Raw genomic sequence first — 12793 nt, forward strand, 5'->3', positions numbered from 1 at the left:
TGGTTACTTTCCACCACTGTTTTTGGTTAGTTTTAACCCAAATCTATTTTTATTTCTACTGTTTTGCGTCTCCCTAGCTAGTTTTCTATTTGTTTGTTTTTCAACACCACAGCCAGCTTTACGGCACTTGGTTAGTTTTAACCCAAATCTATTTTACTTCTACTTTTTTGCGTCTCCCTAGCTAGTTGTCTATTTGTTTGTTTTTCAACACCACGGCCAGCTTTACGACACTTGGTTAGTTTAAACCCAAATCTATTTTTACTTCTACTTTTTTGCGTCTCCCTAGCCAGTTTTCTATTTGTTTGTTTTTCAACACCACGGCCAGCTTTACGGCACTTAAAGTGGCGCCCAGGTGCTCCCATTTAACCAAATGAGCATCTCATCATTGAGGAGGTTTTTGCGGTTTGGCTGGAAAACTAAAGTAAACTTTGGCACGCCAGAACGAAATTAAAACCATGTTTTGTTGTGTGAACATACTACCGGCTCCACTACAGGTAGTAAACTACTTCATTAAGTTAATTACCATAATTTCTTGTAATGACATGAATTGAAAAGCCACCGCATTGTTTACTTAACGTTGCACTAAGGGTGTAGCTACAAATTAATCATATTTGTTGCATTAATGTTCATTTAATGGATATATTTTAGTAGTAAACGTGTTGATAACTTAATTACTTCCGTTTCAAAGCAAATAACTTGAAAAGCCATGTAATTGTGTTACTTCCGGTCACGCCAACATGCTAAAGCCAAACCATACTACCTGTACAGTATGTCGCCTTTTATTAGTCGCTTTAGTTTACATACAGGTTTATTTAATGAACACAATTTAAGCCACATAATTAAAAGAAAATACACTATATCAATACGGTGGCTGAATAGAATCAGCAGTGGCCTAAACCTACCCCATTAGGTGTGCATGGGACTGTGCCTCCAGCAAGACATCACAGAGGACGACAAAAAGGCCAAACTGCAGAACTCCAAAATAGAGCAAGACCTTTCTGAACAGGCCAGGATGGAGACTAACGTCGTCAAAATCCTTCTGCTGGGTAAGCTTGAGGTGTATTGAATCTGTTGGTGTGGGGCTAAAGGTTTTATTGTTGTTTTTAGGAGCTGCAGAGAGCGGGAAGAGCACACTCATCAAGCAGATCAAGATCATCCACAGTCATGGCTTCTCCAAACAAGAGCTCATCAGCTTCAAGGTGCATCTATTTCTTTTTTTTTTCTTTTTTTGTGTTTTTTTATATATAATTTTGATCTTTCTGTGTCAACTTCTCTTGACAGCCTGCAGTCCTCGACAACCTTCTCACCTCCATGAAGTTTGTCCTCCGAGGAATGGGAATGCTGAGGATAAACCTGGCAAGCAAAAAGAACAAGGTGTGTTGATTTCACCTCACTGTGTCAACTTCCGTTTTCCCTGTTTGGTTGCAGTACCTTCTTGTAACACAAGATGTCGTCATTTAGCTCTGTGGTGTATGAAGGTTTATTTGTAGAATATTATATTAGATATAAGCACAACATGTTTGAATGTGTTTTCTGAATACTTTATATATGTATTTTACTTTATATATATTTTATATATGTATTTATATTTATTTATATATGTGTTTTACTTCACTTGGCCATTATTATGCCCGAGAATGCTTTATGTAGGCAAAAAAAATGCTTAAATATGCACAGGCCTCAGAGTGAAGATGTGAAATTTGTAATCAATATAAAATAAAATATACAAATATAACCACTGTCCTACATGTTGATTTATATACTATTTATACTAGTGATAATTAGTATAAGGCATTTTTCTGACATTTTTTTTCATCAGATTATTATGTTTTTGTGTTTTTAGAGTCACGCCCGTGCCATCCTGTCCTGTCGTCGGTGTTTGGGGGACGACCACGAACTGCTTCCCTTTGTGGCTCACGCTTTCTGTGCACTTTGGGCAGACCTGGGGGTCCGAGCGGCTGCAGCCAGAGGTTTTGAGTTCGAGCTGAACGACTCTGCACTCTAGTGAGTATGATAGTTTCTTCCAGGGGGTGTAAAAGTCCTGGTATAGAAACCATTCCCTTACACACACTGTGATACGACCTCCAAAGGTGAAATATTGGTGAGACAACACCTTATTGTGGGTATTATTACTTATTCTGTGGGCAAGTCAGACCTGACATTTTTAAAGCTGGCATTCATGGGTCAGTTTAAAAAGAAAGTGGTTGCTAAATATTCATCTTTCAACCCAAAAAGGACAAGCTATACTGTGCAAAGAGTTGTCAAGACTATAATATGGAAATTACTTATGATATCCAATATGTCAGCTATTTATTTATCATAATACATTAAATGTAATGCAGTAATTCCTTGTTTATTCCGGTAAATTGGTTCCAGACTTGACCGTGATAAGTGAATTTTGTAGGGTTGAATATTAATTCCTTATTTATAAATGGAATGTTTTGGTAGAGCGTAGAAAACCCATTTACAACCTTTTATATGCAGTTTTTAACATTGGAGCCGGAGAAAACCCACGCATGCACGGGAAGAACATGCAAACTCCACACAGAGATAGCCGAGGGTGGAATTCAACCCTGGTCTCGTATTTTCCTATCATTAAAGATATTGATGAAGCATAATAAGGAATTTCGTTTGCATTACTGGAGGTCCATATCCGGTTTACATGTGCCCAGACTGTGATGATGTGTCATTTCCATTATTGGAACTGGGAGGATGATACCAAAGCTAATCTAGCAGTCTTCAGTCTGCGGGGGCTCCACAACAATTTCTCCCCTGGAAATTGTTGAATCCGACAATGTCGTGACACCCTCGACTTGACAAGGAGCCGAGCGTGTACCTCTTTGTGCAAGAGGAAATGTGGGACATTAGCTTTGTCACGGACTGCCATCTGTACACGGGAAGTACACTGCCTGGCCAAAAGGTCTCGCTCTTACACACACACACACACACACACACACACACACACACACTTCCTTTGATTACATGTCTGCTATGGCATCCTTTTATGAAGGATTCTGGGCTGTCACATTTTATTTTTCAGATCTCTCTAAAAAAATGTTTTTCTAAGCTATAACTACGATAATATTCCATTTCTAAACAAGGAATGGTACTTTGGGGAAATTCAGTGATCACCACCGGGAATGGAACCGATTCACCAGTTGATAACCACCACTCTAAACTACGTCAGAGTTTCATGTCTATCTTCTCTAATGTGTTTTCGCCGCCCGGTGATGCTTGTGATGCTTTCTCTGCTCAGCTTCTTCGAGAACATAAGTCGAATCATCGCTCCCAACTACGTCCCCACTGAGAGAGATGTTCTCAGAGTGAGAGTAAGGACCTGCGGAATCATGGAGACGCAGTTCCAAGTTAATGATGTCATATTCCGGTAAGGCTCTGAGAAGACGTATCGATTAATTGGTGGCTTGACTTGCTGTTGTAGCAGGAACTTCCATTTTCTATTCCACTTATCCTCCTCTGGAGCCTATCCCAGCTGGCAGTAGGCGATATCACTCTACATCCCTGGAGTGATTAAGTTACTGATAAAGTTGTTACGATAACAATATAGGAAGACATTTTACAAAACAGCTACACGGCGGTCGAGTGGTTAGCGTGCAGGCCACACAACTAGGAGACCACTGTTCGATTCCACCCTCTGCTATCTCTGTGTGGAGTTGGCATGTTCTCCCTGTGCATGCGTGGGTTTTTTCCGGGTACTCCGGTTTCCTCCTACATTCCAAAAAAAAACATGCTAGGTTAATTCTCCATAGGTATGAATTTGAGTGTGAATGGTTGTTTGTCTATATGTGCCCTGTGATTGGCTGGCCACCAGTCCAGGGTGAAAGGTAGGACAAAAATTGTGAAATCAGGTGAAAGTGCTAAATCTTTGAGATTTTTTAAAATTAATTTATTTTTAGAAAAAAAATTCCAGGAATAAAGTTGCTTTTTGTCTTGTAATTAGATGTCAATGTAAATTCTCCTTGGAATATTCAAATTTTTCCTCATAAAATTACTTTTTTTTTCCTTTTTTTTTTTTTGCAATATTAGCATTTTTTTCTTTTTTTTCCACTTGTGGTGAAAATGTGTTTTTTATCACATTCTAACGTTTTGTCCATAGGCATAGGTATGAATGTGAGTGTGAATGGTTGTTTGTCTATATGTGCCCTGTGATTGGCTGGCCACCAGTCCAGGGTGTACCCCGCCTCTTGCCTCAAAGACAGCTGGGATAGGCTCCAGCACCCCCGCGACCCTCGTGAGGATAAGTGGTAGAAAATGAATGAATGTGCACTTGGGGGGGGGGCAAAACAGGAATAATTCTATTACATTTTCCATACAAAGTACAAAAATGTGTCTCGCACACAATAAAACTAAAATAAAGTAAAATTATTCCAACAACATGCATGCTAGGTTAATTGCAGACTCCAAATTGTCCATAGGTATGAATGTGAGTGTGAATGGTTGTTTGTCTATATGTGCCCTGTGATTGGCTGGCCACCAGTCCAGGGTGTACCCCGCCTCTTGCCTCGAAGACAGCTGGGATAGGCTCCAGCACCTCACCCTCGTGAGAATAAGCAGTAGAAAATGAATGAATTTACAAAACCAGCAGGAGAAATGGGGAAAAAAGGCCATAAATTGTAATATAACGAAAAACAATATTATGAAAGAAAAAATACGTTTAAATACACACTGGCAGTATGATTTGAAGTTGTATGACATCCCCATCAGCCTCGTACATCAACAGTGACTGTAACTAGCCACAAGTCCAAGGGAAGTCACGGATAAACAGTAACTCCGGTCATAAATCCGCCAAATGGAAGCGGAACGTACAATAATGTAACATCCTGCCGCGGTCACATAGTCTAGTCCACACTAGAGAGGACATCTTGGACCGCTGCTCTGCTGTTGTCTGTGACAACCTGCTGATGTCACACGTCGATTGGAAGGCTCATTCGTTCTAGCTTGACGCTCGACCCGCTGGATAAATGCCCTGGAAGGTGCTTTGACCTGAAAGGAAACCATTACAGACATTATTTTTTTTTTTTATGTTGTTCAGCCGCCTTGTCAGAGAGGCATCATGGGTAGTTTAATTTATTAATAATGCTGTGGTACAGTGAACACTTATAATATAAACAATTATCGCTTTCAACAGCTTGTACGATGTTTGCGGGCAGCGGAGCGAGAGGAGAAGATGGCTGAGCTGTTTTGACTGCATCCAAGTCGTGCTGTTCCTCGTGGCCCTGAGTAGTTACGACATGTCGCTCCCGGAAGAGCCGACAGTGGTACGTAGTGATTAAAAAAAAAAGATACCGCCATCAGTCGACTGGCGAGCAAACTGTTACCCGCTTCCATTCACTTTTTTTTTTTTGTTTCTCCCACCACTCCTGGAAACGTCTAAGAATCGGCTGCAGGAAAGTCTGGAGTTTTTCACATCGGTCTGCGCTAACCCTGTCTTCAAGAGCACCTCAGTGGTAGGTGGGGGGGGGGGTTTGGAGACACTTTTCATATTATTTAATGGTAATGGTTTTATTTCATTTGAACATGCATCAGATTACAATTGAATGCATCCCATAATCCGTTCACAGTTCCACATGTCCAAAAGGAGTAGGAAGAAGCAAAGCTTATTAAATCCTACCCCTCCATTTGGTACTTCTACAATCAGTAACTGTTACATTTGTTCACTTCCTGCTTTCCTAATATAATTTAAGTTTTTTTAATTCATTTTTATTTTGTTTTATTTTTACTTTAAAAAAAATTTATTTATTTTTTTCACTTTTTTGTCATTTTTTGTGATATGACCATCCAATGACATAATGGGTACCATAGTAAGTGTCAATATAGTGATATATCACATAATCAGTTCACAGTTGCACATGTCCAAAAGGAGTAGGAAGAAGCAAAGCTTATTAAATCCTACCCCTCCATCTGGTACTTTTACAATCAGTAACTGTTACATTTGTTCACTTCCTGCTTTCATAATACAGTTTAAGTTTTGTTTTTTTTTTTTTTTCAAAATAATGTACCGTAGTACGAGGTGATATGACCATCCAATGACATAATGTGTACCATAGTAAGTGTCAATATAGTGATATATATAGCACATCATGACTGGTTCAAGACTCTTCATCCTTGTATTTAGCAAACATCAACTGCTTGTATTGTTTCTTGAATTGGCTCATCGTTGTGCATTGTTTGAGTTCCTTACTCAATCCATTCCATAGTTTGATTCCACGTACTGAAATGCTATGGCTTTTTAACGTAGTCCTAGCATATAAGTGTTTCAAATGTAGTTTTTCCCTGAGATCATATTTCTTGTATCTCTTATAGAGAAGTATTGGATGACATTTTTAGCTAATTGGTTATTTTTAGCTTTATGCATTATTTTAGCTGTTTGAAGATGAACTATATCAAGCAATTTGAAGTATTTGTGATTTTAGAAATAAGGAGTTAGTATGTTCTCTGTAGGCGGCATTATGAATTATCCTTACTGACCTTTTTTGCAGTACATTTAGCAAGTGAAGATTGCTTTTATAGTTATTACCCCATATTTCCACACAATAAGTAAGATATGGTAGAACCAGAGAGCAATAAAGAGTGTGGAGTGAATGACAACACTTTTGACAGACAGGGAAATATAAGTGTCATGGCGGCACTCCCATACGTACAACCTTAATGACTGGAATAAGTCACATTTTTTTAAAGTATACAAATACAATAAAAAAAATCATGTGGGGGTGGGTCGACTGGCTCCATCTGGCCATCCACCCACAGTCGTACATTTTAAGAATCCTTTGTGTGCGGGTTTCGTTTGTAGCCCTCCAAATGATCGTAACGCTTGTTGGTTCCTGTTTGGGACCATGATTGCATTCTGACGTGTTTTTAATTTGCAGCTGAGAGCTGGTGATTTCTGTTAAGTGTGCTGGCTGGCAGCTATTTCTAACCCCCCCCCAAATGAACAACATTTGTACAACAATTTACGCAAGTGCGAGTGACTCACTCTCTCCGTGTGCGGGTTTGGATGACGGACTGTTGCCATGCAGCCTTTTCAAGTGACTTTATGCTTTTATTTTGTAGGGATATTAGGATAATAATGAGAATGAAAGTCTGAACAATCTACCTTTTTAGAGATGGAAAAAGTAATTAACACAGATTATATTTCAATTACTTGAATATCTGCTGCATATAGATCATATAATAAGCTTAAACAAGTGAATGGACTGCTCTTCCCCAGACTATATTTCTCAATGATTCCTCCACCTCCAGATTCTGTTCATGAACAAAACGGACCTTTTCCAAGAGAAGATCCTCCATTCCGGAAGACACCTGAGACTGTACATGGCCAGTTTTAAAGGTACGCTTGGAAAAGTGTTACACCCGCAAACGTAATCCAAATCTGCAGCTTTGAATGTTATAATATCGCAAATGTAATAAATTTCCCACAAACTTCATAAAATGTGCCCACTGTAAACATAATACTGAATTTCCTCCAAATGTAATAACTATTACATTTGCAGGAAATTATTACATATGTGGGAAAGTGAAAATCTGTAAATGTAATAACTTCCCACAAATGTAATATGCGACAAAACAATGATGTTTTGGGTTGTTGTTGTTGTTTGTTCTTTCTTCTTTTAATGAAGGAGAAGGTGTAGATGTCATTTTGAGGATTTTAACAACATAATTCTATTTTTGTGGAAAAAATATTATTCAAAGAGTATCATTTGAATACATTAAAGGAATCTTAAATAATCTTAATTATATTAAATTATAATTTATTTTAAAATAAAAAGATAACATTGTGATAATTTAATAAAATTATTGTTCCTATTATTATATTATTTCTTTTGGGCGGCATAGTGATCGAGTGGTTAGTGCGCAGACCTCACAGCTAAGAGACCAGGGTTCAATTCCACCCTCTGCCATCTCTGTGTGGAGTTTGCATGTTCTCCCCGTGCATGCGTGGGTTTTCTCCGGGTACTCCGGTTTCCTCCCACATTCCAAAAACATGCTAGGTTAATTGGCGACTCCAAATTGTCCATAGGTATGAATGTGAGTGTGAATGGTTGTTTGTCTGTATGTGCCCTGTGATTGGCTGGCGACCAGTCCAGGGTATACCCCGCCTCTCGCCCCAAAGACAGCTGTGATAGGCTCCAGCACCCCCTCCCCCCCCCGCGACCCTCGTGAGGAAAAGCGGTAGAAAATGATTTCTTTTGATTATTTCTTCCCCATATACACACAAAATGTAATAATTTCAAAGAAATTCAGTATTACGTTTGCAGTGTGGCCAAATTTTATTACGTTTGTGGGAAATTTGTTACATTTGTGGGATTATTACATTCAAAGCTGCAGATTTGTATTACGTTTGTGGGCAGTTATTACGTTTGCGGGTGTAACAGAGAGGAACATGGCATGTTTACCCTTTGCAGTAACATTTTGAATAAGTTCATTTTTGGGATTCTACTGACACTTGGAATGGAACCTTGGTTAGTGTTATGAATCCGTTGGAGTGTTAGAGTAGGATTTTGCTCCAAACACTCATAACATAATAGAAAATCAACGTCACTTGCTGAGCACTTGAATGAAGAGCTACCTTTTCTGTCGTCGTCTGAATGATGCTCTCATTGTTCATCTATCTGACTCACGTATCCACGCCTCAACCCCCAGGAGCAGATGCCGATGTGGACGCCGCAGCTCAGCACATCACTTCCATGTTCTCAGCTTCCAACGGCAGAGTGGACCAACCCGTGTTCCATCACTACACCACAGCCACGGACACCGCCAGCGTCCGGGTGGTCTTTCAGATGCTCATCGACCAGATCATTAGGAAGAACCTCGCAGATGCTCAGCTACTCTGATTTTAAATAACACAAGTTCAACTGCCATGTTTTCAATCATTTTTAAATAAAATATTTATTTGTTAATAATGACTTTTGGATCATTGAAGAGGGATTTTTTTTATATTGTGTATTGAGCTTGATTGATCAAAAATAGGACTGAGGTCGCTTATTTTGATTTATTTTTCTGCAGCACAAAAAAAAAAACATAAGACACAATGTGTGGTTGGCTGATGCCGCTCAGTAGTCTGCACAGTCTGACAAATCCACAGAAAGAAAGATGTCCGCTTTGCACTTCAGTGCTGCCTTGTCGCCGGGGAAGAGCTCACAACTTGGCAGGTTGGGCGTGATGTCTGTGATACAGATGGCCTGTTTCATGAGGAATACATTACAATTTAGTCATTTGGCATGCTTTTTTAATTAAAAAATATATATTTTCATCACATTAGTACAGGGTTGTTAACCTGGAATTGACGTTAGACCATCCCATAAATTCTAACGTTTCAATTTCTTAACCTTAAAGCATGTTTAATGAGTTTTTTTTTTTTTGCAGCACAGCACTCCTGTCACATTGACTATAGTGTTTTTGCAGTACACATTGAAAAACACTAGTTTTGAACATAAAGGATCTTTGAATGTTTTTTTTTTCCAGTAGGTCCTTAAAAGCAACAGAGTGGTCCTGTGTTCATTTATGAAGGAAAAAGGTAAACAAAATATTGCATTAATATACTGTATAAAAATATAACTGTAAAACATTTTGATTTAAAGTGAACTGCTGGCTTTATGTAATATTTTTATGTCAATGTTGTACATGCATTATTCTGGTAGTGTATATAATTATAATTTATAAAAATCCACGTTTTGAAAAATTAATATAAAATTGTAAAATCATTTAAAAAATAGATTTTTTTCCAGTAGGTCCTTAAAAGCAACAGAGTGGTCCTGTGTTCATTTATGAAGGAAAAACGTAAACAAAGTATTAAATTAATATACTGTATCAAAAAATAACCGTCAGAGCTGGCTTTATGTAATATTTTGATGTCAATGTTGTACATGCACTATTCTGGTAGTGTATATAATTATAATTAATAAAAATCCACGTTTCGAAAAATTTATATAATATTGTAAAATCATTTTTAAAAATGAAGAAAATTTTAAATTATAGACAAACCATTGTCTTCAGGTTAAAACGCTGCGGTTTGTTTGCAGACGTCTCCATTTCGGCTCTCTTGATGTACGGTGACCTCCGGATACCGGACAGCAAGCCGGACGCCCTGCCCACCGAGTAGTAGCTTGGACCGGCCACCTGCTTGTACCACGCCTCCGTGGGGCAGCGGACCACCAGGGCGGAGATGACTGCTATGGGGAACAGAAGGTTCGCCGTCATGTCGTCGTCGTTGTTGTTGTTGTTGCCACTCGGGACTTCCACTTGTGAGCTTCCTGTGGGCACTTTAGCCTTCTTATAAACCCCTCGTGACCATGTTTCGTCAGTACACACTGTCCCACGGTGGGCAATTTACACACATCTTTGCAAAGAAATGACACCTAAGTGCATCCGTAGATCCTTTTTTGGAGTTCCGGGTACCCAATTCGCCGCCGTCAAATACAAAAATAGGAGTCATTATATTTCTACGTTCTAAAAATGTCTTGTACAACGTCCATAATGTATTATATAGCTAATACTACTAGTCCCATAATGCATTGCTCTTCTCACCCGCCCGTCACTGCAATATGTAAATATCTAATTCCAGTTTAAAAGAAGTAATTTAATGACACATAAGGAGCCGGTCTTTACTTGTGTAGTAGTGATGGGATTTTTGGCTCTTTGAAGGGAGTCGGATATTGGTGAGCAGTTCATTTCAAAGAGCCGTTCAAAAAACTGGCTCATTTGGCTAATTTATTAAGTTTTAAGAAGCCAGCCTGGCCTTAACTCGTTTTTATCTTGGAAATAATCACTGGGAGGAATTAATTTAGATATTCCAACAAAATATGAGTTTGAATTATTCTGAAATAGTGACTATAACATTTTAAAGTCTGATCTGGATTCATTGTAAATATTCCACAGGGTGGTTGATACACCGCTGCTGCTGCTGCTGCGACTCGGTTCCCATCGTTCATGTTAATGAGCCGTTCAAAAGAATATGAGTTTGAATTATTCTGAAATAGTGATTATAACCTTTTAAAGTCTGATCTGGATTCATTGTAAATATTCCACAGAGTGGTGTTACACCGCAGCTGCTGCGACTCGGTTCCCATCGTTCATGTTAATGAGCCGTTCAAAAGAACCGGTTCGTTCGTGAACGTCAAAACACACCTGCAAGGTGGACACTGTTAGCACATTTAGCTATTCTGATGACACAGCACAGAATTATTAATTTTATTACATTTGGGGGGCGGGGGGGGGCGACACCTTTTCCAGTCACAATTTAGTCACGCCCCTGGTTGAGGAGAGTTCCATATCAAACGCCCATTTCTGTGAAAACGCAAGTGAAAGTATAACCTATCCGGTCCCACAGCCTCTCTGGAAAATACCATAATCCATTGCAGCTGACTGAGGAACGGACGTGTACTTGCGGTGCAGGTAAAATAAATATTATAAGTTAAATATTGAAATAATACATTTAATTATTCCCAAGGGTGTCTATTTCGAGAGCAAAGTCGACTGAATTGTTGCTAGCTTACAGTGCTGCAAGAACAGCTTGCTAAAACGTCTCGACAGTTGTCGCCAGGCGTTACTAAGCTCCTACTGAAAGCTCTAAAAGTGGAGTGACATGCTTGGTGACATGTCACATTATTATTATTATTATTAAAATAAAGGCGGCCATTTATTCCCGCTCAAGCTTGCTAGTGCTGGAAGAGTTTTTCGAAACCGGAAGTGACACGCCTTGTCGAAATATATACAACATTCAAGCTAGGACTCCTGTCAGCGTTGTTTATAATCTGTAAATTCATTTTATTATTTTTTCCCAGCATATAATATATGGTTTGCTGTTGTTGCAAGTGTAATTGAGTCAATATCAATAATCTTTATACTAAATACTGTATTTATATAAGGTTACTGGTAGAAATGGGATTTATGGCTCTCTTAGGGTGAGTCGTTCCTTTCGAAGAGCCCTTCAAAAAGAAATGACTCATTTGGCTCATTTTTTAAAATTAAGTTTTGAGAATCCAGCCTTCACTTTTATCTTGGAAATAGATATCCCACCAATATGAGTTAGAATTGTTCTGAAATATTGATTATAATCTTGACATGTGTGGATTAAATTTGAAGTTTGATGGGGATTCATTGTAAATGTTCCACAGAGTGGCGCCATATCATTGTGCTTTGACAGTACCGTGTCTATTTTGAATTACCCTTTGTACCATACTGTGTATGGGTGTAAAACATGGACTTGGACACGTGTAAACATTCAAAAAACAAAACAATGATTTTTTTGTTGTTGCGGGAAACAGCACAGCTTTTAGTGCAAAGCTTTCCACACAAAAATATTGTTAATAATACAGAACAACAAAACTCATCTCTGAATGACTCTCCTCCTCATTTAGGCTGCTGCTGCTCCTGCCCTCCAAGGTAGGGGACATTTGTATGTTTATATTTTTTATTTTGTTTTTGTTTTGTTCCTGTGGAACCGAATAATACACAACCTGAGTAGTATGCCAGTCAAAATACTGTAGCCACATAGTGTTCATTATCAGTGATGGGAATAACGGCGTTTTTTTCAGTAACGGGTAATCTAACTAATTACCTATTAACTATTACTAATTACTTTTACTGTCAGTATAACGCTGTTACCATTTTCGACTGCACGTTACTGAAGCCGCCTAAAAATATAAAATAATAAAGGTCAATAGTTACTTTTACTGGTAACAAGTTACTTTTGTAGTGGAGTAACTCAGTTACTTTTTGAGAAGTAACTATAAAAAAGGATTATGCTAAAGACAATTCAGCCGAAGTCAAGTCACTA

The 12793-nt window shown here is 38.6% G+C and overlaps 3 protein-coding genes across 8 annotated transcripts in view; 2 read left to right on the forward strand and 1 right to left on the reverse strand.

Annotated features, from left to right (window-relative positions):
• Nucleotides 1–323: 323 nt before the first annotated feature.
• Nucleotides 324–8898, forward strand: LOC131103679 (guanine nucleotide-binding protein G(o) subunit alpha-like). Its single transcript, XM_058050139.1, has 10 exons — nt 324–494; nt 911–1046; nt 1108–1199; nt 1282–1374; nt 1844–2004; nt 3257–3385; nt 5147–5276; nt 5394–5465; nt 7258–7345; nt 8659–8898. Exons 1-10 carry the CDS (start codon nt 456–458, stop codon nt 8847–8849), a joined length of 1131 nt encoding a protein of 376 aa, XP_057906122.1. The 5' UTR covers nt 324–455; the 3' UTR covers nt 8850–8898.
• Nucleotides 8899–9013: 115 nt separating this feature from the next.
• LOC131103389 (neuropeptide B-like) lies at nt 9014–10520 on the reverse strand. Its single transcript, XM_058049643.1, has 2 exons — nt 10000–10520; nt 9014–9197 (listed from the first exon to the last, which is right to left on the reverse strand). The coding sequence occupies exons 1-2, from the start codon at nt 10213–10215 to the stop codon at nt 9069–9071; spliced, it is 345 nt and encodes a 114-aa protein (XP_057905626.1). The 5' UTR covers nt 10216–10520; the 3' UTR covers nt 9014–9068.
• Nucleotides 10521–11206: 686 nt separating this feature from the next.
• Nucleotides 11207–12793, forward strand: part of rnf213a (ring finger protein 213a) — a 50699-nt gene continuing 49112 nt past the window's right edge. For 2 of the 6 annotated variants that reach the window (XM_058049220.1, XM_058049219.1), the window contains exons 1-2: nt 11207–11409; nt 12375–12399. The gene's annotated coding sequence lies outside the window, so the exon portion shown is untranslated. Of the gene's footprint in view, nt 11410–12374; nt 12413–12793 lie in introns of all 6 variants that reach the window. The other 4 variants (XR_009119567.1, XM_058049216.1, XM_058049217.1 and 1 more) reach the window with 3 other exon arrangements.

Source organism: Doryrhamphus excisus, chromosome 15, assembly GCF_030265055.1.
Source record: "Doryrhamphus excisus isolate RoL2022-K1 chromosome 15, RoL_Dexc_1.0, whole genome shotgun sequence".
Taxonomy (NCBI): Eukaryota; Metazoa; Chordata; class Actinopteri; order Syngnathiformes; family Syngnathidae; genus Doryrhamphus; species Doryrhamphus excisus.

Bases quoted from the DNA above. Each gene is read 5' to 3' on its own strand.
- LOC131103679 (XM_058050139.1), top strand. From the start codon at position 456: ATGTTTTGTTGTGTGAACATACTACCGGCTCCACTACAG. The intron at 2,005-3,256 runs GTGAGTATGATA...TTCTCTGCTCAG, and splicing joins CTGAACGACTCTGCACTCTA to CTTCTTCGAGAACATAAGTC. The intron at 3,386-5,146 runs GTAAGGCTCTGA...CGCTTTCAACAG, and splicing joins GTTAATGATGTCATATTCCG to CTTGTACGATGTTTGCGGGC.
- LOC131103389 (XM_058049643.1), bottom strand. From the start codon at position 10,215: ATGACGGCGAACCTTCTGTTCCCCATAGCAGTCATCTCCGCCCTGGTG. The intron at 9,198-9,999 runs GTTTGTCTATAA...CTCATGAAACAG, and splicing joins GTTTTAACCTGAAGACAATG to GCCATCTGTATCACAGACAT.